The 27085-nt window shown below is 36.8% G+C and overlaps 1 protein-coding gene across 1 annotated transcript in view; it reads right to left on the reverse strand.

The window, feature by feature from the left end:
* Positions 1 to 2364: 2364 nt before the first annotated feature.
* Positions 2365 to 27085, reverse strand: part of SIM1 (SIM bHLH transcription factor 1) — a 75543-nt gene continuing 50822 nt past the window's right edge. Inside the window, exons 11-12 of the mRNA XM_050786267.1 lie at positions 6084 to 6486; positions 2365 to 3735 (exon numbers count right to left, since the gene is read on the reverse strand). Of these exons, the coding sequence (XP_050642224.1) occupies positions 3005 to 3735; positions 6084 to 6486 (1134 nt within the window). The 3' untranslated portion in view covers positions 2365 to 3004. The remainder of the gene's footprint in view (positions 3736 to 6083; positions 6487 to 27085) is intronic.

A 27085-nucleotide genomic window follows, 5' to 3' on the forward strand; every position in this document is an offset into this window, starting at 1 on the left:
ATCAAGATATAATTTAGTTAATTCTGTATTCCCTTAAAAATATTGGTCATGTCATTTTGAAGACCATTATTCCTTCTGATTACTCTCATCTCATCTGTGAAATTCATAATTTCTTCCTTTCACCAGTTAACTATCTTCCATATAAAAATTCCACTGAAATTCCTTTAGTGACAGCCTTTTCTTTAATATCAGTTCATTTTCCCTGGTTCTTAAGTTTCCAGTTCTTTTAGTTTCTGTCCCTGGCACATTTGGTAGAAAGTATAGCCACCAGAAATACCCATCTGTGAAAATTATCTTTCCAAAATACACCACATTCATCAAATATTTTTGTCTTCCAAACATTTATCAATCTACAGAATTCTACAAAACCGTTAGCATTCTTAAGACATTACTTCATGTTGCAAACTGATCAAAACTCCATTTGATGTATTCCAGGATTTCTCATAAATAATTTTCTCAAAATTACTAAATACTCTTGTTTGTATCATTCAAAATTTAGTTTTTATTGTACAGTCACCCCTTGGTATAAACAGGGAGTTGGTTCCAGGACCACCCCCATATAACTAAATTCTCACATGCTCAAGTCCTGCCGTTGGCCCTGTGGAGCTCGCTTATACAAAACATCAGCCCTCTGTGTACTCGGATTTCACATTTCTCCAAATACTGGGTTTTTGATCTGCATTTGATTGGGAAAAAAACCAACCACATATAAGTGAATCTGCACAGTTCAAACCCATGTTATTCAAGGGTCAACTGCACTTTGAACTTTTTGAAAATATATATAACCACTAACTTTCTCACTTACTTGCACTTTTTTGCATTTACAGCACAAATGTTAACATTATCTAATTTTATGTAGCCTCTTCTTGCATACACAAACAACCCAATATTCATCTTTCATATTATCATTCAGATTGTCACCGACCTATGGACTGTCAAAGAACTGTGTGTTAAATGATGAAAATATACTACTAATCCCTGAGTATTCAATTTCATGTTCTGTTTCCAAAATTATGTTAAGTTCTTCCAGTACATTCCCCTCCTTAAATATGGCAAGAGTTTTGGGCATGAGACTCCTAGGAAATATTATCTATGAAATTTCTCTAATCACTTATATCATTTTGCTTTAATTACTAAAGAATAGTGCATTAAATAAATCTTGATATTTTTCTTCCTTGTCATAAATTTCTACCAACTACATTTTGGCTAAATCTAGAAAGTTAACTGTAACCTGCCTAAAGGAGCCCACACACCTGCTTAAGTCACAAAGCATCTAAACTTCTGTGTACAGAAAAACCAGAATGATCAGTCTTGACAACTCATAGCAGAGAGTTAATTAGGTAATAAGTTCAGTTCTGCTCTATCACAGAACATGGAACGTTAGGGCTGCCTTACAAACCAGGAAATTAGAGCCCAGGCATGGTGAATGATACAACTGTGATCGCAAAATTAAGTTATAGGTAGGGCCAAAATTAGAATCCAGAGATCTAGTCAGCTGCCTTTCTACTATACCACACAGATGTAAGACCAAGTTTGTTGTTTACCAACAATAAGGAAAATAAACATTTTGCCTGTTCCTTCAGAGTACTGCTCTTAGCTTTTAACTACTTGTCTATCAGCCTAAGCTTTCATCTTAGACCCTCGCCTGAGGCTTTCCACATGTTGTTACACTGGCACATACGTGCTTTGAAACGTTTTCAAACACTTACGCTGCTGTCATGTAGCAATTCACTGGTTTTCCTTTTATTTTTGAATGTATCAGTCTTTTTTCTGGGCGAATTGGTTTGAATTTTTTTATTTAGTTGGTTTTCCAAGCAAACCCCAAATATGTCATTTACTTATGCTGAGCCTTTAAATTGTGTCTTTTGAGATATCATTTTATTTCACTCTGCCTCTGGCCTTTCCATATTCATAGAACTTCTTCCAATTGAGCACACCAGGTTTTTGATGTGCGTCCCAACATCTCAGTGTTTTTACTTAGAAAAACCCTTAGCGCCATGTCAGTGCAATCCTCGTCCTTGTCTAACTGAAAAGCAAGGTGAAAAATTACCTCTTCCTGATTTTTTATAATGGATACCAGTTGAAAACTCATTTTTGCACCATATCCAGAACCATTTCTCTAATTTATGCCTGAACCAAATGAGCTGGCTGATTTGAAACCACAAAGAAGTCAGTTTATAAGATGTATCTCTCTCTTTCTCAGTTATTTTGGGAATGGAAATTTCTTTAAGAAGTTTAGGCCGGGCGCGGTGGCTCAAGCCTGTAATCCCAGCACTTTGGGAGGCCGAGACGGGCGGATCACGAGGTCAGGAGATCGAGACCATCCTGGGGAACACGGTGAAACCCCGTCTCTACTAAAAAATACAAAAAACTAGCCGGGCGAGGTGGCGGGCACCTGTAGTCCCAGTTACACGGGAGGCTGAGGCAGGAGAATGGAGTAAACCCAGGAGGCGGAGCTCGCAGTGAGCTGAGATCCGGCCACTGCGCTCCAGCCTGGGTGACAGAGCGAGACTCCCTCTCAAAAGAAAAAAAAAAAAAAGAAGTTTAGTGTGATAGAGTCCAAGAAAATTACCTATTTTTTATGTATTTACATTACATAGCCTGTATTTCCATATGTAAAATGTATACCGCAGTTTGTAAGTAATAGTTTGTGTGTATGAGGATCACTGGATAGTCACAATGCAATGTTGTCATTCATCAGTCCTCTCACGTGGTATATATGCACACTTGATCTACATGAATATTTTTCTGTTCAAAATTTATCTCTTCTGGTTCCCATATAATTAGAGGGGAAATTTGTGTATTCAATTTAGCTTCATTTTCTGTGTATAACCCTGAATGCTAGTGCTATGTTTTCTTTGATTTTATAGGAACACGTATCAAATACCCAGTAACTTAAGTTACCCTCTCTAACACTCTGTGGCATAGTAAATGCTGGTAATGGGGTATTAAACTATAAATACGTTTCAAAGATCCTTAAAGAACAAAATATTTCAGCAAAACATCAGCTTCCATTGGTTATTATAACAGATGTTCCCTTGTGTCCTTGTGCTGGGTCTGGTTGCATCCTTAGATGGGAAGTTACATCAAAGTGTGAGCCATTACAGCCCAAGGAATAGTTTCTAATGGTTTCGCTGTCATATAAGTGCTCCAGGGCATATCCAGTTAATGTGTAAGCATGCTTATCAAAATACTGCCGGTGAGAGCCAAAGCAGTTTGGAGAGACAGTAGGGTGGTCTCCTGCTGTCTGATGAGGAGATATATCCGAATGCAGATAGTCTTTAGCTAGGATCAAACTGGATTTTGAAATGCGATCCGAATTGGGACTACTTATCCGTGATAGTGTGGTGGGACTGTTGTCATAGTCATTTTCATGGGGGCTCAACATTTTTCCCTCTCTCTGCTGGATGTGGTCACAGGGTGAAGTGTTGGCAAGAGCAGAGCTGTGGCAGACTTCACCTGTTGGTGGGGGCTGTTGGTAGTTTGCAAAACAGAGGGAGTGTTTTTTCCCTGCCCCATTAATGGAAGCCAGTTGGTCTGAGGGGGCTTTCCTTAGCTGTAATCTGTTCTCTTCTTCTTTAATCATTTGCTGGGTGGCTCTTATAAGAGTTTCAATTTTGCTGGGTTCATGTGGGCTACTTTGATACTGCTCAGTACGATATCGGTCACCTGATTCACTGGCCGACCCAGGGTCTGGAGAACTGACCACACTATCTTCATCCCAATGACCTCGCCCTAGAAATTAGAAAAAGTCCAAAGTAAGTGATCTCAGAATTCACCCTCAAAAATAAATATATTTCATTTTCCTATTGAAATAAACTTTATATCTTTCATTTTTAATATGTGCACCAATATTTGAAATAGGCACAGGCTCACATGATAGAGTGTCAACTCTCTGTACTGGATTCATATAAAATCAGTGAATTTTAAATGCAGACCAAGTTTATAACAAGTTTCTTAGAAGATAAACCTTGTTCGTTGTGAATTACAATTAGCAAAATGGTAAAGTGTGTTTATACTTCTCTATGGATGTATGTTATTAGACTTTTCTGACAGGAAATAAGAGGAGGATGCATAGAATTTGGTTTACGTTATTCACTAGAGCACTGTCACGTTAAATTGATGCTTGGAAAATGTTTTCAATTGGATTTGAGGGAAATAATTATATAGGCTGAACTATTCTCTCACTTCCAAATAAATAACCTAAAATGTTAATATTGCTAAATATATCTTAAGTAGAGTTAAAATAAAGCCCTAATATATCTTAAGTACAGTTACAATAAAGCTCTAATATTCATTTTTAGAGTATTTGAAGGTTAAAAATATACATCTATTCACATAGATATATATGTAAGCATGGATGGATATAAATGAAGATTATAGGTATAGATACAATCTTGCCCAAATAAAACATAAATACCATCTTATCAAATTTGGTGGTAAACATCTCAGCTTCACAGGTAATCATATAGTAACTCAGGTACCTTAGATTGTTTTTGAAGTAAGGTAAAGAATAAGGCCGGGCAAGGTGGCTCACATCAGTAATCCCAACACTTTGGGAGGCCCAGGTGGGTGGATTACCTGAGGTCAGGAATTCAGTACCAGCCTGGCCAACATGGTGAAACCCCATCTCTACTAAAAAATACAAAAATTAGCCAGCCATAGTGGCAGGCACCTGTAATCCCAGCTACTAGAAAGGTTGAGACAGGAGAATTGCTTGAACCCGGGAGGCAGAGGTTGCAGTGAGCCGAGATTGCGCCACTGCACTCCAGCCTGGGCGACAAGAGCGAAACTCTGTCTCAAAAAAAATTTTTTTTTAAACAATAAGGAAAGAAATAAAATATGGAGGAGTAGTGCATCCAAAGTATATTCCATAAACCAAATTATTCTCAAAACAGTCTGAAGTCAATATAAAAAGAGAGAAGAGAAACAAGTAGGAATATATGAAAGCTGTAAATTGCCTAATCAGCAGAGAAAGCCTGGATCACACTATTCATTGCTTTCCTTTTCTCTTTTCTTCTTGTTTTATTTCTAATATTTTCCTCCAGACCCTGTAGGTTAAGCCAGGATTTTCACTTAACTCTATTCTTTGGCAAGTAATTGCCCTTTGCTCTGGGTTTCCATTACCAGTCGACCAAACTAGGGATACTCAAAGTAAAATCAGAAAAATAGAAAGCAAGAATAGAAACAGATTAAAATTACTCAGCTTCTGAGTGGTATTTGACAGGAAGGTTTATTAATGGAAAGAATATTGCCTAGCACATTTCTCATTCTAAAGACAAAAGTAGTAGTATTGGGGCCTTCAGATCAATCCTAATGTCACTGGCTTTTAATGAAATAGGAAGGATTCCAAAGACCGGTCTGGACCCAACCTTGGAATGGACGGAATGAACTCTCCTTAACCAGTTTACTTTGAAATGAACAAAGGGAAGCATTAGCAACAATCAAGGCTTTAGCTATGGTGCCCATTTCAATGTGTTTATAAAGCTGTATAATTATCCCAAGGTGAAAATTCCAGTGCATTCTACATATTGCTTCATCCTTTGCTCACGGGATCATCATTGTGGGTTGTCATAATGATGGGGAAAGAACGGGAAGTTACTGGCATTTAATGCCCAGAAAGGTTAAACATCTGTGATATGTGTGACTGTCCATAAAACAAAGACTGGCTGTCTCCAACATATCAATAGTGCCCTCATTCAGAAACACTGCTATGACCAAATGAGCCTACAGACTGTTCAAGTTCACATTTGAAGCATGCAAATACAAAAGAAAATAATGCAAGAGGAATGTAAATGCGTACACACTACGAATTCAATAGACATATTCAATAATAAACTACATAATTTCAATACTTTCTGATGTTTAAAATAGGAATCTTTTTATTCACTTGTCAAAACTAAATGTATTTGGCAAATACTAGAAAAATTCGTAACAGAGTGAACTTTTTAAAAAAATCCCATGGGTTCTGATTTGTAAATCAAAGAAGAGAACTATTTGGTCATTCACTCTAGTGTCACAATATGATGAACCTGCCCAGGGCCTAAAGCTTGGAGTTCGGGAACCCTTTCGCCTGCTCTTACCATGGATCCTGTGGACTGAAGCGATGTGAGGCATGCTGTTTTCATAGGCTTCTCTGCTTTCCGGGGAGGCCTTGGTCAGGGGCAAGGCTGCGCGAGAGCCCCACCAGGGCTCCCTCCCGGCCTGCGGCGTTCCCAGGAAGTACCTGCCTGCCTCACACAGGCCTCCTTCACAGGCCTGGGTATGGAAATGCCTCTCTTCCACCAGCCTGGAATGGTCAAGCGCAAAGCCATAGCAGAGAGAGCTGCGGTCCGAGAACTGTCTGTAGGCGCACGATGCATCGTGCTGGGAGCCAGGCCTGTCGGCGGGGTCCAGAAGCTGCGGAGAGGCCGTGTCGGTCAAGGGACTTCCGCCCCACTGGCTGTCATGATCAGATTCCGATCTTTCCGTGTGAAATCCCGAATACTGAAACCGAGTAGGGGAGAAAAGTTCATTTCAAAAATCGATCAATCAGTAAGCGAAAACAAACAAACAAACAAAAAACAGCTTTTATTTACTCTACAAGCACCCTTAAGTTCTAATTGTCCTGAGGTCGTCAAAATAAGCGTTGCTTTGGCATCATGGCTTGGTGCACACCTAGTTAGGTGTGCACACCTAACTTGGAATTACTTAATTCATTATGATGCTTCCAAAGAAAATCCTTTTGGCTGCTGAAAGCAGGAGATAAAAATAATAATGACAACCATCGACTGAAGTACTAGGCCCTGAATGAAGTGCCTTATATGAACTATCCACGTAGCTCCTATAGGAAACCCTTAATGGCGCTATTAGTATCCCCAGTTTATGGATAGAGAAGCTAAGGCTCAGAGAGAGAAAGTGATTTGCCCAAAGTCACAGTGTTAGCAGGTGACAGAATGAAGATTATTCAAACCCAGGTTCTTCATCTACCCTGACAGTATTGCCAAAGAGAGATTCCAAGTAAGTTCCATATTTTATTTCTATTTGCCTTCTACGTTTTTGTTGTTGTTGTTGTTGTTGTTTGTTTGTTTGTTTTTTGTTTTTTTTGTTTTTGACAGGGTCTGGCTCTGTCCCCGACTGGAGCGCAGTGGCGTGATCATGGCTCACTGCAGCCTCCATCTTCTGGGCTCAAGCAACTCTCCCAACTCAGTCTCCTGAGTAGGTGGGATCACAGGTGTGCAAACATGCACAGCTAATTTTTAAATTTTTGGTAGAGACAGGGTCTCACTTTGTTGTCCAAAGTGGTCTTGAACTCTGGAGCTCAAGCAATTCTCCCACCTCAGCCTCCCAAAGGGCTGAGATTACAGATATGAGCCACAACACCCAGCCTACATTTTTTCTTAATTAAAACAAACAAACAAAAACCTAAGGTTTAAGGCACCAATGTCCTGAAACGTAATCTTCAAACTTGACTGTTAACTCTCTGAAGGCCCTGCTGGATAGATGGCAGAATAGTTAATAAGTGCTTACATAATTCAATTGCAATGTAACTCTTAAGAAGTCTTGTCCCATATAAGAGCTGGGCCTATTCACTAGCATTTGCCTCTTGTTTAGAAGATAAAACTTGAAATATGCATAGGGTCACCAGAAAATAACAAACTACAGGCATTGCTGTGCCTTGTTGGAATTAAATGGCTTATCTACTCCCAGACTATTTGGTCAGGTTTTGAAAGAAAATATAAAATGCTTGGTAGATCTCCCTCAAAAGTGTGCTCAGTTTGAAGGCCCTCATGAGCCACTAAAATCAGTAATATAAGAATAATTTTTACCAGTTTTGGGTTGCCTAGTGCCAAACAATTCTAGGTACTGTAAAGAGATTACCTACTATGATAATGATGGACGCCATTTATTGAGAGCTTACTATGTGTCTGGCAATATGCTAATCATTCCATATACATTTCATCATTTAATCCTCACAACCACCTGAACATAATATAGCTCCATTTAATAGAGGAAAAAAGGACATTACTACAAGTTTTAATAAGATGCCACAGCCACCTCACAGTCTATCTGGTCTCAAAGCCTGCACTTAAAACCATGATTTTACATTTCAGATAAAACACTGTTAAGGAAGAAAGGAGAGAAAAAATGATCCAATGTTAGGGAGATTTGCAAAGAAGGAGCAGGAACTGTTTCACAGTCCCAGAAACCAAAATACGAGTCCATTTTAGACTTTTATTTCTTACCCCAGAATAAACAGGAGTGGGCATGTTGGTGTTGTGGAGGGAAGAAGAAGAATTCCTAGTCTCCACTGCTGTTCCCTTGTCACCCACGATGAGAACTTCACAGGACAAAACAAACCTTCCCCTTACCAGTAGGCCCACCCCGTGGGAATAAGAATCCTGGCTCTTCCCATTTCAGTACAAAGAGGCATCTCAGCCGAGGGCTCTTGGGGACAGAGAGATGAACTACACAGGTTCCTCTGGGGAACCTCCAAAGTATGCCAATATGGCATGCTCAGAACAGAGTCCTGTGCAAATTCCAGGTCGAAATTTTTCCTTTGCTATTTCTAATTATTACTTTAATTATTTTCCACATGCACATATGGTCTATCACTATATTCCATCAAGAAAAAAAATTAGAAAATCCACCTTCTCTCCCTGCAGGGTTGTAGGATAGGAGACATCAAGGCATCCTGGGACTCGGATCCTATATCATGCCTTCCACATGCCATCATCCTCTTCTCCCAGTGAACCCAGACTCTCCTTTCACAAGATACCACCTTCACTTTCACCAAAGCAGGGCTGGCGCTTCCTCACCTTACTGAGTGGGGATCCAAGTGCTATACATGTACATGTGTTCCTTGAGAGTACCATCCATGTGCTTGCCTCAGAGAAACTCAGACCATCAGTGTTATTCCAAGCTAGGAGTTGCCCAGATTCTGCTTGTTTTTATAAAAGTATAAACTAGGTCTATTTCTGAGGTACTCCAGTCAAGACTTTTGAGCCCTGTTAAGAGGGGGAAAAGCTTTCCCTGAGTGCGTATGGGAAAGTGCTATTGGCGCAACAGAGAAGAACATTCTGTCCTTCAATCAAATGAAAATTCAACAAAAGACAACTTGGGCATACAGGAGGTATACATTTCAAGAGTACCCAAAGAAGAATTGAAGGATAAGCCTCTTGTCAATAGGCAGGAAACCACAACACCACCAAATGCATTGCCCTGAGATATTCAAGCAGGCAGAAGTTGGGTGGTTCAGTTAGTCCAAGACCTCACACTGCTTAGGAGATACAGACGAAAAACCTCACAGTAAACCTTTTTTTTCAAGACCTATAAATTTACACCAGTGGGCACCATCAAAACTCTGAGCCACATTCATCCCTTTAAAATGAACTGCACTTGGTGTAAACTCTGTTGAGGACACTACAGCCGCATTACTTGATCCAAAATGTTTCAGGTATTCATTATATATTTGAGAAAAGAGAGAACGCAGAAAGAGAGGAAGGTACAATGAATGAATACTGTATAAAAATGCAGTAGTGGGTTAGATTAGACTTTATCTAATTTGTCTTTCAGCTCTACTACTCTTTACAATATAATAACTATTTGGTATCCTTTTTAGTGTTGAAATGTTTGAGTCCTGTGCTTGTCCCTACATCTCAGTTATTGGAAGAAAATAATTATTGAGAACAATAATCCAAGTCTATAAATTTTTATTGTCATAATTATAAAAAGAAAGTTATTGTGTAAATTATAATTTTACTATAATGCCTATTTTTCCTCCAAGTATCCCGTTATGACACGATTTCATTAGGAATTACATGCTGCCTTTTGGTCAATAAATTATTGCATTCTAGAGGCTTCTGAGTTTGAAGGATAATGGCAACCACTGTAATCTGGATCTGTCCACACATTCTGCCCTCAAAACCTATAAAGTCATTAAGAAGCACAAATTAAGTCACGCATTACCATACTATCAGCATTACTTGGAGGCAGAAAATGTGACAAACTTCAAATATGCTCAACTGATTTTTGACAATTCAGTGAAGGAAACATAAACTTCTCAGCAAATGGTGCTAGAGTAATTGGATATTCATAGGCAAAAATCAAATAAATCTCAACCTAAGTGTCACAGCTTATATAAAAAAATAACTTAAAAGGTTCACAGACTTAAATGTAAAACACAAAATTATAAAACTTTTAGAGAATAACATAAAAGAAAATCTTCAAGGTCTAGGACTAGGTAAGGAGTTTTTAGACTTGAAAACAAAAACAGAATCCATAAAAGAAAAAAAAGATAAATTAAACTAGATCAAAATTAAAAATTTTTGCTCCAAAAAAGACCCCATCAGCTGGGCGCGGTGGCTCAAGCCTGTAATCCCAGCACTTTGGGAGGCCGAGACGGGTGGATCACGAGGTCAGGAGATCGAGACCATCCTGGCTAACATGGTGAAACCCCGTCTCTACTAAAAATACAAAAAACTAGCCGGGCGAGGTGGCGGGTGCCTGTAGTCCCAGCTACTCGGGAGGCTGAGGCAGGAGAATGGCGTAAACCCGGGAGGCAGAGCTTGCAGTGAGCTGAGATCCGGCCACTGTACTCCAGTCTGGGTGACAGAGCGAGACTCCATCTCAAAAAAAAAAAAAAAAAAAAAAAAAAAACCCCATTAAGAGGATGAAAAGACAAGCTATAGGAAGGGATAAAGCATTTACCGACTACATATCTAACAAAGGACTAGCCTCTAGAGTATATACCGAACTCCCAAGACTCAACAAGAACAACAAAAAACGGTGAAAGATATGAAGTGGCACTTCACTGGGTAGGATATACAGATGGCAAATAATCATATGAAAAGATGTTCAACATCATTAGTGACTAGGAAGATGCAAATTAAAACCACAATGAAATATCACAATACACCTATCAGGTTGGCTAAAATAAAAAATAATGACAACACCAATTGCTGGCAAAGATGTAGGAAAACCGGATCACTCATACAATGCTGATGGGAATATAAAATGGTGTACTTACTCTAGAAAACAGTTTGGCAGCTTCTTAAAAACTAAATGTGCAATTACCACATGTAATCCTGGACATTTATCCCAGAGGAATAAAAACTATATTCATATAAAACTTGCACACAAATATTTATAGCAACTACCTCTCTGCACTTCCAAGTCCACTTTAATTGTTTCCTTTCTTTTTCAATGTGGCAAAATACACATAACATAAAATTTACTATCATCCATTTTTAAGTATACAGTTCAGTGTCATTAAGTACATGCATGGTGCCATGCAACCATCACCACCATTCATTTCCAGAACTCTTCATTTTACAAAACTGAACTCTGTACCCATTAAACAATAACTCCCCATTCCCTCTTCCCTTCGGTTCCTAACAACACCATTCTAATTTCTGTGTCTATTACTTTGACTATTCTAGGTACCTCACATAAGGAAATTTGTAGAGTATTTGTCTCTTCGTGACTGGTTTATTTCACTTAGCATTATGTTCTCAAGGTTCTTCCATGTTGAAACAGGTGTTAAAATTTCCATCCTTTTTAAAACTGGAGAGTGTTCTATTGTATATACCACAATTTGCTTATCCATTCACCCATTGATGACATTTGGGTTGCTTCTACCTTTTGGCTATGAAGCTACTATGAACATGGATGTACAAATATGTCTTTGAGACTCTGTTTTTAATCCTTTAGGGTATATAACCAGAAATGGGATTGCTGCATCATACGACAATTCTATTTTGAATTCTTTGAGGACCTGCCATGCTGTTTTTCATAGAAGCTGCACCATTTTACATTCCCATCAATAGTACAACGGGTTCCAATTTATCTACATCCTCACCAACACTTGTTATTTTGTGTGTGTGTGTAGTAGCAGTAGTAGTGGTAGCCATCCTAATGTGTGTGAGATAGTGTCTCATTGCAGTTTTGATTTGCATTTCTCTAATGATTAGCAATGTTGAGCATCATTCCGCATGCATATTGGTCATTTGTAAATCTTTGGAGAAATGTCTATTCAAGTCCTTTTCCCATTTTTTAATTGAGTTTCTTTTGTTGTTGTCATAGCTTTATTTTTAATAACCAAAAACAACAATTTAAAAAATGAACTATTGATACATGCACCAATGTGGATGAATCTCCAGTGAATTATGCTGAGTGAAAAAAGTCAATTCCAAAAGGCTGTATGATTCCATTTCTACAACATTCTTGTAATGACAAAATTACAGATATGAAGAACAAATTAGTGCTTGCTGAGGCTAATGACAAAAGCAGGAGCAGGAGAGAGGTAGATGTGGTCGTAAAAAGGCAACATGAGGAATCCTTGTGGTAGTGAAATTGTTCTATATGATGATAGTAACAATGCAATATCCTGGTTGTGATACTGTACTACAGCTTTGCAAGATGTTACCACTGGGGAAACCAGATAATGAGTAAATGGGCACTTTCTGTGATACCTGCATTTTAATTTAGAAATATATCAAAATTACAATTTGATTAAAAACAGAAAAATAGACAAATCAAGAAAACACATTAAATATAGCATAATGCATACAGTAAATATTAAATAATATGACAGCATTGAATCGAACATATCAAACCCATCAATAAATGTGAATTGGCTTAAATCACCAATTTTAAAAAAGAATTTTCTGATAATTTATAGAGCAAACCCAATTCTATACTGATCATGTGACATACCTGAAACACAGTTTCAAAAGGCTAAAACTAAAGGAAAAGGCAAACATAAACAAAGCAAATGTAGACAATAAGAAACCAAGAGTTTGGATTGTAAAACCAAGCAAAGTAGAATTTAGCCTTAAAAAAAAGCAGTAAATAAAACAAACATAACAAAAGACATTTTATGTTGCTAAAAGCCAGAATTCACAATGAAGATAGAAATGTTATGAATATTTATGCATCAAATAACATTGCAATGCCATCTATATGAAGCTTAGGAGATACAAAGGAGATATAGAAACACTGACAAATAAAAGACTAACATACCACTCTCAGTAACAGAGTAAAGTGAATTTTAAAAATAATAAAGACTACAGAAGACTTAAAAAAAACGAAAATCAATCAGTTAAATTGTATGGCTATATATCACTTCAAATACTGATAATAAGAAGAAACCTTCTTGATGTAGATGCCCAATCATCAAAATGGAGCAAATATTAGGTCACAAAGAAAACTTCAGCAAATTTCATGGAATAGAAATACAAACAACACCCTCTGATCACAATGCATAAAAATGGAAATTAAAAACAAAATTTAAAAAAAAACCCTTCGACCCGAAAAAAAAAAAAAAAAAAAAAAAAAAAAAAAAAAAAAAACTTTTAAATAACCTTTGGGGAAAATAGGCAACCACAAATTATGTAAATTAAATACAGAATTCTGTAGCTAAAAGCTACATATCCAGACCTATGAGATCCACAGTTTTGAATAGCTATACATAGGAATGATAGGGACATATCAAAACGACACAGGAGCCAGCTGGAAGGAAATCCCTCTGGCCAAATACAGAAAAACTTAAGCAAAAGTAAACGACAGTAATGAATAAATTGTAACCCACTAAATAAACCTATGGGTCCAAACTGATAAACAAACTAGCTAATAAATAGGGAAACATAAACGAATCTTCCTTACAGGAGAGTGCCAACTGATAAATACGGAGGGAGTAGTTGAGTTAGAAAATAAACATTTTGCAATCACCTCGGTAAAGATTTATTTGGGCACAGATGATCATGGATGATAAATCTCGGGGAAGAACTGTTGAGAAATAGGCTATTTTTATGGTCTTAACGGGTTTCCCCACAGATTGCTTTTTAATTAGAAGGGGAAAAAAAAGTTATACAGTAAAGAAACCAAATGATACTTTCACCAGGTGATCAAAATTAACATCACCAACCAAGTCAGAGCAGATGGACATTATGTGCCTCTGGATGTGACAGACACTCTGAAGACACAGCCTCACTGATGAAGTATTCCAGTGGATAATGTATAACCAGAATCTAACCATGAAGAGGCAGCACACAAACTCAAACTGAAGAACATTCTGTAAAATAACTGGGCTGTGTTCTTCAAAAATGCCAATAACATGAAAGAAAAGTCCAGGCTAAAGAACTATTCAGATTAAAGGAGATGAAAGGGGCATGAAAATTAAATGTAATATAGATTCCGGGACTGAGTCTTGTACTAGAGAGGAAATAACAAATGCTATTGGGGGCATTACTGGAGAAATCTTACATCTTACACCTGTAATATTAGATAAAAATCATCTTATGAATGTTAAATACTCTGATATTGATAATTGTGCTGTGGTTATATAAGAGACTATTCTTGTCCTTAGGAAATACACATCGATGTATTAAGGTTTAGGTAGAGGCATGATATATGTAACCTACTCTAAAATGGTTCAAAAAAATAAATAATAATGAGGGCAGAGGGAAGGGAAAGAGAAAAAAAATGATAAGGCAAATGTGGCAAAATGCTAAGCACTGGTGAACCTAGTGTACAATTATACTATTCTTGCAACTTTTCTTGAAGTATGTAATCATTTTAAAATAAATATTTGAACATCAGAAAAATCCCATATAGTAAACATATCTTATTTTTATACAATCATTTCGGACAAAGCCTTTTCTTAAACAACATTTTTCTGAAGAAATGGAAACTTGTTTTAATAAAGCTATAATTTAATTGTTTAAATACCTTTGTTTTTATTTCTGACTATTAATATTTTGCATATGAAAATATAAAGTTATCAACCAGGAATTTCAGTACAAATAAACCTTGGATTCAGACATGGGCGCATCCTGATCTACTGCCATTTGATATGACTTGTGCAAAGGATCACTTTTCTTGGGCCTTGGTTTTCCCATTTGTAGAACAGGAACACACTACCTTATAGGATTGCAGTAAGAATCAAATAAATATTACATATAACAGCACTAAAAAATACAAATGGTACAGATATGCATGTGTCAAGTAAAGGTCATTGATTAATCACTTTCACTTAGGTAAACAGAAGTGGTTACCATCTTGTAAAAATTATTTTCTGCCATAGACTATATTGTCTAGAAAAACCATGTTTTCAGTACCATCTTATAGGCAGGTAAAAGATAAGATATATATGTTAAAGGGTTAAAAAAAATCAATATTCCCAACTGCAGAAAGCAATCAGGCCACTAGCCAGTCATCTAAATACTGGGGCCTTTTCTTCCAAATACTGCAGTTTTCAAAGCTGGAAAGTAGTTTGGTACCAACAGTTTTTATCATTTACGCTTTGATTAAGAGCCTAAAGACGTGTCTTAAGAGTGGAGAGGAGGGAGAATCGTGGTCAGTTAGGTTTAATGCAAGCCTGTGGATGGTTCTCCTAGCCTTTCTTGGTATTGACACTATTTTTAAGTAAAACAGTCATGCTTTATGAGTTAGAGAGTATTTCCTCTTCTTTCTTTGAAAAGATAATAATGTTTTCTCCTATATTTGAAGCTGAGAAACTGAATGATTCCTTTATTTTCATTAGATTATGCCAATCAAGTAAGAAAGTTCAGTGAAAATCTAGCTTTAATTTTGCTGAAACCTCTTTCTTCTTAGAAAATTTTTTGTCATTCTGAATACTATGCACCTTAATTTACCTCAATTTCATATTTAAGTTTTAATTTTCAAAACAAGCATTCATTTTGCAAATTAAAATATGAGTCAGATGATGGATGCTCTTGTTCTCATGAAACATGCAACCAAATGCCATCCACCAAAGGTGGACTGAGGCTGGCAAGCAAAGAGCTCAAATGACTGCCAAAACTGGATTTCAGATGACATCCACAGTCCCCCAGCTCTCCTCTGGAATTCAGCTTATAACAGAATCCTTCCTTCTAGAAGAGACTGATAGTTCATCAGGTTAAAGGCCTGAGCCATCCCTCGGGGCTTAATATGCACCCAATGGGATCTATTTACAAAAATTCATTCTAACATTCATTCTAATATTTATTGAGTGACTGCTATTTGCAAGGCAGCATGCCAGGTAATAGGAGAAATACAGCCCCACCTTCAAGATGTTCACATTAAGAGGGATCTAAACAATGAACAGAACATAACTTTAATACAATTTAGAAAAGGCAAAGACCTGAACAGAGAGGAAAACAAAATAGTTTAGGAGTTCAAAGAAGGAAAACATTACTGTTTCCTTTAGTAAATAGGTTATTTAGGAAAAAGGAAAAGAACTGTGACTTATTAAGTAGCAACTTACTATATTATCTTCTTATGCTAACTAATACCCATCACAGCAATAGTTACCATTATAAAACACTTGCTATGCATTAGTCACTATGCAGATTCCGTAGACATTGTTTTATTAAATGCTAACAACATCTTTACAATATTATTAATCCCTTTACAGACATAACAAATAAGGTTCAAAAAAATTTTGCCCAAAGTTGCAGAATTACGAAGTTTAAGAGGGGACATGTAATTCCAGAACCCTTACTCTTTTCACTGTCCCATGCTTTGATATACTGTACTTAGATAATAAAGACAACAGTGTCCTACCCTCTATGCAGTAATAGATTTCAGGTTCCCAAGCATCTTTTTACAAAGGGGACTTTCTCCATCCTCTACACCCCTTAATCCCCACACACCCTTACGTATGTCCTCTAATCACTCAAACAGTCTCCTACCACAAGTACACCCATAGATATTCTTCTTTTAATTACGGTCATAAGATTCATTCCTGCTTCAACAGCATGTTCCAGACAGGTGCTCTGCATTCATCTGGATGTGGCAGCAACCACCCAGCCCAGGAAAAATGCCAGATGTTCTAACAATAGATGTCACAGTTATCTATTTTTATTCTGGCAGCTCATTGAGGTTTTTATCATTTATAGCTGTAAAATATATAAAGAGACCCTCTTCTGGTAAAGTCCTGTTTTTCATGAAAAACTTTCACTCTATCAGGCATGAGCAGCTTTCCTCTTGATTTGTGTCTGAACCATGAGAAAAAAAAAAAAATCACAGATGCAGACTGCATTGTACTAAGAACATATGCATGCTTTTAAATCACTTTTATCTTTTTTTCTTTTACTAATGTAACCCTGAAACATAAAATATGTTCTTTTTTTTCATTCACTGTTATGGGAAGAACAGATGGTGAAAGGGTTAGATTAAAGTAATACAGCATGTCCATTAAAATAACCCCACTTCTCGGGATGCTTCCCTCAAACAGGAGTCCTGTTTACTATAAAGAATGGCTTTGACTTACACACATTGGAAATTGCCAGGAGTTTTCTCAAGGATAAACACAGGAGTAACTAATATCAGAATCAAATGTATTTTTAAATGACAATAATGCAACTTATTTTGCTAATCTGAGAGGTTGATGGAAACCATGTGCCTGTGATAATGTAACTGAACAGCAGTCAAATAATAAAGTTTATTTCTAACTGGAAAAATTTTAGTACCTAGAAAACACAACTAAATAAAACTGCAAAGAGAATATCAAGTAGAAATTATTTTCCACATTCCTGCACTCCTACAAATAATAGAAATGTTTGCTGTCATTTCATTTCTAATTTATTACCTTATTAATAAACAGCAAGAATAAATCTAATCTAATATGTATTAATAAAAACTAAGTATAATTTGATTTCTAGACAAGTCTCACAAATTTTTAGCATTGGAAAAGAACCCTCCTGAGATATGTTTGTGAAATTTAATTCAATTACATATAGTTCCTAAAGAATTAAGCTTTAAAAAAACTTCAAGAAAAGTTGGAGAATATATTCTAAAAGAAAAATTATATCAATCTTGAGTCACATTCCAGAGTTGAAGATAATTTGGCTAGAGGAACTGAGCAGTAAATATACCCATTTATACTATAAATAATTAGATGGTAAATACTGAATCAAAATTCAGTTAATAGAAGTTTTAAATATTTTGGCCATTTCTTTCTTCATTTTAAAGAATAGCATGAATTATCAGCTTCCCAAAATCAATTTTAAAGTATTTATTCACAAGATTTTCCCCCATTATGTTATAATTTGATTCATTTATAGTTTAATCTATTATTTATTGTGACTTTTTTTACCTTTTATCCACATTTTAGTCATATTTAGCTCAAAAGAAACATTCTGGCAAGAAAGCTTTTATACCTGTAAATTCTCTGATATATTTCATGAAGTAGAAACATGGGAAGTTTTAAAAATATGCCTCAAATGTGGTTTGAAATGTCATAGGCCTTCTCTTAATCCACCCCACCCCCCAAAAAAGTTACAAAAATGTTCCTGGGATTTGGTTAACTCATTTTTCTCACAGAAAAGTAACCATAGTCAACATCTCATTAGCTGTCAGGGTGATGTGCAGCTGGAAGGGAATCAGCACGCAGGACCCAGGGCTGGGTTTCCTTCAGTGTAACACTATAAGGAATCTCCTATAGGATTCCATATGGAGAGAGTTGTTCCCAAACCATGAAATCTACAATCTATCCGTTTTGTAAATCAAAGGTGAAGTCTTAAAGACTTACAAGCATTTTCATTGCACTGAAAATTTTAATCAGGTAACAACAAATTAGAATAAGTATTTAATTAAGTCCTTTATGTCATGGCATCCATGACTGTAAATGATTAAGTATATTCCAACTGGCATAGATAATATAGAAATAGTTCTAGCCTACTGGGTAAAATCCTGGATTTCCAGAACCAGTAGTACTAATTTTAATTTAAAGTAGCCCATCTTCCATGATGGGTTTCAGGCATGTGCCACAATCACTTTGCTCCTTTCACTGATGCTCTGACTCACTCTCTGATTTTCACATATAAGTGGCAGATTAAATGGGTTTGAATTAGATGGGTACAGGTGGTGCCACCTGCTCCAACCCCTCGTTGCAGCTTTGTTTGGTCTTCCACTGCTTTATTCTGTGTTTGGACAAAGCATGGACTGCCCAAGCTGTTCTTGGGAATGTCCTAGAACTAGGCCAACAGATTGGCAGGCATATTACCAACTTTCTGCACACTGAAAGAGGAGGTCTATCAGATTTGTAATTTTGTAAAAAGAAATTGAAGCTTAACGGCCCTCCACCAAGTTGAGCAACTGTGAATGGAAGGATAAGTCTACCTTTTCTGCTTCTAAGTCCAGTACAGTAAACATGAGGAAAACTAAAATAATATAAACTATATTAAACAATAGATATCAGAACTTTTCCTCAAGCCTTACTGCAGTATAATTGACTAATAAAATTGTATACATTTATGGTATACAGCACCATAAACTTAATGTAACTGTACATCGTGAAATGAATACCACAAACAAGTTTGTTAACACATTCGTCACCTCACATCATTACCTTTTGTGTGTGTGTGGTGTGAAAACTTAACATTATTCTTAGCAACTTTCAAGTGTACAATACAATATTATTAACTATAGTCACCATGCTCTACATGAGATCCCCAGAACACATCCATCTTATACCTGAAAGTTTGTACCCTTTTGATCAACATCTCCCCATTTCCCCCACCCTCCAAGCCCTGACAACTAGCATTCTCTGTTTCTATGAGTTTGATTTTTTTAGATTCTACATATAAGTGAAATCACGTATATTCTACATATAGAATATTCTACATTTTTTAGATTCTACATATAAGTGTAATCTACATGTAAGTATTCATTTTTCTCTATGTGGCTTATTTCACTTAGCATGAATAACCATTTTGTTGCAAATGGCAGAGTTTCCTTCTTTTGTGGCTGAATAATATTTCATTGTATATATATATATATACACTTTTTAATCCATTCATACAGTATTCCATACATAAGTGAAATCATATAGTATTCATCTTTCTTTATCGGGCGTATTTCACTTAGCAGGTTGATTTATTTTGCTGCAAATGGCAGAATTTCCTTCTTTTGTAGCTGGATAATATTTCACTGTACATAGATATATTTTTTAATCCACTCATTCATCAATGAACATTTAGGTTGTTTCCATGTCTTCATTTTGAATAACACTGCAACGAACATGGGAGTGCAGACATCTCCTCAACATACTGATTTTTTTCCTTCAGGTATATAAGAAGTGAGGTTGCTGAATTGTATCATAGTTCTATTTTTAATTTTTTGAAGACCTTTCATACCATTTTCCATAATGGCTGTACCAATTTACTAACAGTGCCTGGCTTTCCCTTTTTTACACATCTTTGTCAACACTTACCTCTTGTCTTTTTTAATAATAGCCATTCTAACAGGTACAAGGTGATATCTCATTGAGGCTTTGATTTGCATTTCTCTGATGATTAGTGATGTTTAGCACCTTTTCATGTACGTGTTGACCATTTGTATGCCTTCTTCAGGAAAAGGTCTATTCAGGTCCTTTGCTCATTTTTAATCAAATATTTCCTTCTTCTTTTCTTTATTTTTTCTGCTTTTTTTTTTTTGTTTATTTTGCTATTGAGTTATACAAGTTCCTCATATGTTTGTGATATTAACTCTTTACCAGATATATGATATGCAAATATTTTCTCTCACTCCAAAGGCTGCATTTTCATTATATCATTTCCTTTGCTATGTAGAAGTTTTTAGTTTGATGTACTCCCATTGATTTATGTTTGCTTTTGTTGCCAATGCTTTTGGTGTCATATCTGAAAAATCACTGTCAAGACCTATGTCAAGGACCTTTTTCCCTATGTTTTTTCTAGAAACTTTATAGTTTCAGGCCTTACATTTAAGTTTTTAATCCATTCAAGTTACTTTTTGTGAGTTGTCTAAGATAAGGGCTCAATTTCATTCTTTTGTATGTAGATATCTGGTTTGCCCAGCACAATTTATTGAAAAAACTATCCTTTCCCCATTTTGCATTCTTGGCATCTTTGTCAAATATTAGTTGATCATATATACGTGGGTTTAATTCTGGGCTCTCTATTCTGCTCCACTGGGGTGTCTGTTTTAATTCTGGTACTGTTATTGTATGGATTATTATAGCTTTGTATAATAATATTGTTTGAAGTCTGGAAGTGTGATGCATTCATCTTTGTTCTTCTTTCTCAATAGTGCTTTGGATATTCGGGTTCTTTTTTGGTTCTATAGAATTTGAGAATTTTTTTTCTATTTCTCTCTTTTCTTGTTTCTGGTCATAGAGGGAAAGCTTTCAGCTTTTCACCATTGAGTATAATGTTAGCTGCGGGCCTGCCCTATGTAATCTTTATTATGTTGTGTTATATTTATTCTATACTAATTTGTTGAGAATTTTTATCATGAAAGGATGTTGAATTTTATCAAATGCTTTTTCCGCATCTATTGAGATGATCACATGATTTTTATCTTTCATTCAGTTAATGTGGTATATAACATGTATTGATTTGTGGATGGAACCAACCTTGCATCCCAGGGATAAATCCCACTTGATCATGGTGTATGATCCTTTCAACATGTTGTTCAATTTTGTTCGCTAGTGATTTGTTGAGAATTTGGGTGTCTGTGTTCACCAGGGATACTGACATGTTATTTTCTTTTCTTGTGGTGTCCTTTTTGGCTTCAGTATCAGGGCATTGTTGGCTTTGTAAAATGAGTTTGGAAATGTTCCTTCTTCTTCAATTTTTTGAAAGAATTTGAGAAAGATTGGCATTAATTCTTTAAGTGTTTGGTAGAATTCACCAGTGAAGTCATCTGATATTAGACTTTTCTTTGTTAGGAGGGATTTGATGATTGATTTAATTTCCTTACACATTATTAATGTGTTCAGATTTTCTATGCCTTAATGATTCAGTCTTGGTAGGCTGTACGTTCTGGAAATGTATCCAGAAGAGTAAGTTATCCAATTTGTTAGCATATAATTGTTCATAGGGGTCTCTTATAATCCTTGATATATCTGTAGTATCAATTATATTTCCTCTTCCATTTATAATTTTTTTATTTGTGTCCCCTGTCATTTTTTTTGGTTAGTCTAGCTAAAGATTTGTCAATTATGTTGATCTTCTCAAAAAACCAACTTTTACTTCTGTTGATTTTTTTCTATTGTTTTCCATTCTCTATTTCATTTATTCCTGCTCCAATCTTTATTAATTCCTTCCTTCTGCTAAACTTGGGTCTAGTTTGTTCTTTACCTTATAGTTCCTTTAGGTGTAAAGTTGGGTTATATGAGATCTTTGTTTTTTTCTTAATGTAAGTGTTTATACACTTTCCTATTAAAACTGCTTTTGCTGCAACCCAGACATTTTTATATGTTGTGTTCCCATTTTCATTCATCTCAAGATATTTTTTATTTCCTTTTTTATTTATTCTCTGACCCATTGGTTGTTCAGGAGTTTGTTAATTTCCATGAAATTGCAATTTTTTCAATTTTCCTCCTTTTACTTATTTTAGTTTCATACCACTGTAGTCAGTGTATATTATACTTGATGTAAGGCCAACCTTCTTGAATTTATTAAGACTTGATTTGTGGACTAACATATGACTATCTGGAAAACGTTCTGCATGAGCTCGAGAAAAATGTATATTCTGCATCAGAACCTTGACCTTACAGAAAAACAAAGCAATTCAATGCCCTGTAATACACTAAGGCGGTTTCCTAAAAATCTGTGAAAGAAGGAAGAATTAAAGGAATCTACATTTCTTAGCTAAAGATACTCAAATTCAACTTTATTAACTCTAGAAGGGTCAAATGCCACCATAAACTGTCAAATGAGGCATTGCTCTCTTTAAATTTACTGTTCAGTTTTAATAATACTTTATTCCATAGATTTTGTTAAAATAAATTTCCCTAGATACATTTTGATAGTAGATTCAGCCATTTTGCTCTTCTCTTCTTTTCAGCTGGGGAGCAGAATCACAAATTGCAGTTTCACTTCCATTAAGCCAGAAGCAGAGGCTTCCAATTTGATTTAGCACAGTTGCTCCACCCACTGCCTGATTTCTTTTTAGAAACTAACCGTTCCCCAGATCCAAACCATGTTACACTATGGAATAGTGACATGTTGAACATAAATTATGACTTATATCCAGGAATCTGTGGGGATGAGAGGCGGAGCTGCAGCTGTGCTTTGATGGGTGGATAGGATTTGAGAAGCAAGTTATCCTCACACAGAGTTAACAGACTCTAGCTAGAGTGGAGTGCTGACAAGGGGGCGGGGGTTGGCAGGTGGACTGAAGTAGGTAGAGTGAGGCAGGCAATGGGCCAGACTGTCAAGATTGGATGTCATACTATAACCAATGAGGTGACTCTGTAGGTATTTAAGCAGACAAGGTAAGGCATAATGAAAATCATATTTCAGGAATCTTACCCCAGCAGGAATGATCAGAGACCAAAAGAACAATAAAGAGGCAGATTAGGTTCTCTAAATGTGATGTCCTGTTCCAGAGAGCCTGGAACCAGGCAAAGACAGTGAGGAGGGGACAAGAGTTGAGAAACATTATGAAGGAACATGACCCTCACAAGGCCTTTTGTGTCCATAAGATCAAAAACCAAGCCAAACAAATAGAAAATAGTTTGAGATACTTTCCCTTTATTGTGGAGAAAATCTATGTTTCATAAGCACAACACTATTAAAGATGTAGAATAAAAAGTGTACATAAACTAGTAGAATAATAGTAAGAATGTAATCTAGAAAGAGACTAGTTATCATGAGAACTGAGCCCTGGAACTAGGGCTGAGCCCATAAACACGGGTAACTGAGATGGAATATAGGGTCAAATGGCATTTCCTACACAGTCACTCAACTGCCAGTGCAAGTATTTTATTATCAAAACACACACACAAAGTAAATATCAGCTGTCACATATTTCCATTTTGTACTGGAGATGACAGTGAGGACAAGAAGACTAGAAAGCCCAGCTCAGGACTGGAAACGGATGGTTCTCTGTCCCTGGAGTATGAGACAGAGAGTGCTTGTTCAAAGTTTTACTCTCAAAAGAACCCTTAGATTCCACTACATCTAATTCCTCCTCAGCACTTAGGTGTTTGATTTTTATTACAGGATGTGGCATTTGCAGACCATCCCTAGGTTGTTTTGTCTCTTTACAGAGGTTATAAATTTCTTAGCAGCAGTATGTTCCCTTCCTCTTGGGGTTTTTAATATCTCCACAGACAATTAACAAAGTGTCCCCATACTTTTAAATTTATTTATTTATTCATTAATTCTATTACCATTTAGTGAGTAAATATGTGGATGCTGGGGAATGGAGTGGGGGGGAGGTGGATATAAAAAAGACGTGTCATTACTTTCAAAGAGATTATAGTCCAAGAGAGGAGATATGACATGTCTAGAAGGCAGTAGAAGGCAAATTATTCTAAATAGGGGTCCAAAGGAGAAATATAACTCAGCAATATTTTATGAAAGAGGTGGTTCTCAATCTGGACCTTAAGCAGAATTTTGAAAAATAGGGCAATGCATGCAGAAATAAATGCATAGGCACAAGCATGGGGGCAGAAAAAGACAAGGCATTCATCAAACAGTGAGTAGACCGGTCTGCCTAGATCACAAAGTTCAGGTAGGGGACCAACAAAAGAGAATGTGAGGAAGGTTATTTAGGGCCCAATTATAAATGACCTTGAGGAACAGCTAGGGCAGTGGTCTCTGATCATGGTCTGGGAGACATGGCAGACTGGGGAGGAAAATTTTCCAAAATAGGGAGAAAATTAAGATGCTGTTACAATCATCCAGGCTGAGGGACCTCCCAGGACACGGGCAATGAGGGGAAGAAGATCAAATGGGTGAAAGCATAGAAAATCACAGCTTGGGCTGGGTATGGTGGCTTGCGCCTGTTATTCCAGCACTTTGAGAGGCCAAGGTGGGTAGTCACCTGAGGTCAGGAGTTCAAGACCAGCCTGGCTAACATGGGGAAACCCGTCTCTACTAAAAATACAAAAATTAGCTGGCCGTAGTGGTGGGTGCCTGTAATCCCAGCTACTAGAGAGGCTGAGGCAGGAGAATCGATGGAACCCTGGAGGTGGAGGTTACAGTGAGCCAAGACAGTGCCACTGCACTCCAGCCTGGGCGACAGAGCGAGACTCTGTCAGGAAGGAAGGAAGGAAGGAAGGAAGGAAGGAAGGAAGGAAGGAAGGAAGGAAGGAAGGAAGGAAGGAGGGAGGGAGGGAGGGAGGGAGGGAGGGAGGGAGGGAGGGAGGGAGGGAAGGAGAAAGCAAGAGAGAAAGAAAGAAAGAGAAAGAAAGAAAGAAAAAGAAAGAAAGAAAGAAGAAAGAAAGAGAGAAAGAAAGAAAGAAGAAAGAGAGAGAAAGAAAGAAAGAAAGAAAGAGAAAGAACAAGAGAGAAAGAAAGAAAGAAAGAGAAAGAACAAGAGAGAAAGAAAGAAAGAAAAAGAACAAGAGAGAAAGAAAGAAAGAAAGAAAGAAAGAAAGAAAGAAAGAAAGAAAGAAAGAAAGAAAGAAAGAAAGAAAGAAAGAAAGAAAGAAAGAAAGAAAGAAGGAAAGAAGGAAAGAAAGAAAGAAAATCACAGCAGGGTATTCAGAGTGAGCATGAGTCTGGTCCTTGAAGGGGCACCCAAGTACACCAGGAGTTTATTAACTGTCATCTTGCAGCCCCTCTGCAAATCTTGTAAACAGGGATAAACCCAATCCTGCTGATAACTCCCCTTAACATGTGAGCTCTCTAAGACTAGGGGCTATTGGTTCTCTCACTATCTGCTTCCAACTCCTGCCTCCAGATCATTGCTGGAAGGGCAGGTCAACTCCCAACACATACCACCACCACCACATATACCACACTGACACCACCACATTCCTTTATCTCATTACATATTACATGTGTTTAAACAATGTTTACATTTTAATTTGCCCATTGAATCTGCTTTCTGGGGTGAGGATAGTATCCTCAGGACTTAACATGTCTCATCACTCTCCTGCTTCTTTCTCCATCTACCCCATCACCTCGGTGGGAATCATCCATCCATTCACTCATGCACTCACTCAATATCTGCTAAGGACTTCTAGGTGGCCAAGGCAATCTGGTTACTAAGGGCAACATCTTCTGTTCTCATGAACCTTACCTTTACTGCCCCAAAATTTCTTCCTTTTACCATGTCATTGTTGCTAGGTCTAATTTCACGTTCCTCATTTATGCCACTTTTTCTCATTTTTTCTTCTTATTGGTCTTTTCTTATTCAATAACTCCTGCCGCCTTACTTAGAAAACTAATGTGACTAAATCTAGCCATCCATTTACTTAATTTTTGTGAGATGTGTCATCTTTAAGTTCTCAGTATCAGGAATGCATTCTAAATGCCATGTGTCAGTGCGTATTATGATGTTATGATAGTAAACATCAATAAAATATTATACCTAACATATATACCCACTTAAGTAAACTAACAAAAAAGGTATACAATCCTATATCTGATTCCATGTACCTACTTTATCTACCATAAATATCTATTTTATATTGTTGTGCTCCAAAGCAAGGTGAAGGCCAAAGAAGTTCTCTATTAAATAAACTGCATTGGAAACAACCACTTTTGCCTGTCTCTACTGTTAGTTCCCTTCCATCTCTTCACCCTTCTGCACTGTCTCCTAAAATGTTCCCTTTCTCTGTGCTCCTTTACCATGCATATTCACTCGGCAAGATTGTGTGTCCTTTATAGCAGACTTCCCTATAACCTATTTGAAAAAAAGCACGCTGGTTCCTCCTGAGACCCAGTTTAGAAAAACAGGATAGTGACAAATAAATTTGGGGGTATAAGGAAGTTAATTAATGGAGAATAGTATGAACAGAATGTGATTTCATAAAGCAATCATGGAGAAACCCTGTTTGGAAAAGGGATGGATGGGCAGAAGCCAACAGTCCCTGGACACCACTGTCTGCCCCTTGCCTCAGTCATATGCCAAGAGAATAAAAGGGCAGAAATTGTGGCCTTGAGGCCCTATGATCAATGACATCTTATAATTCCTCTCTAACAGGTTAGCTTTGCCTGCCCAACTAGACCCTAGTCTCTTAAGAGTTCACCTGTATTACTTTACTGCACATCATAGTACTTAACTAAATGCAAGAGTTAGTAAAAACCAAACTACAGAGGCTTCACCCCACTGAGTAAAATGTTTTCTAAAATGTGAATCTGAGATTCATTTATGAAAACCATCTAAAAAGATTATAAAG

This window comes from Macaca thibetana, chromosome 4 (assembly GCF_024542745.1).
Source record: "Macaca thibetana thibetana isolate TM-01 chromosome 4, ASM2454274v1, whole genome shotgun sequence".
Taxonomy (NCBI): Eukaryota; Metazoa; Chordata; class Mammalia; order Primates; family Cercopithecidae; genus Macaca; species Macaca thibetana.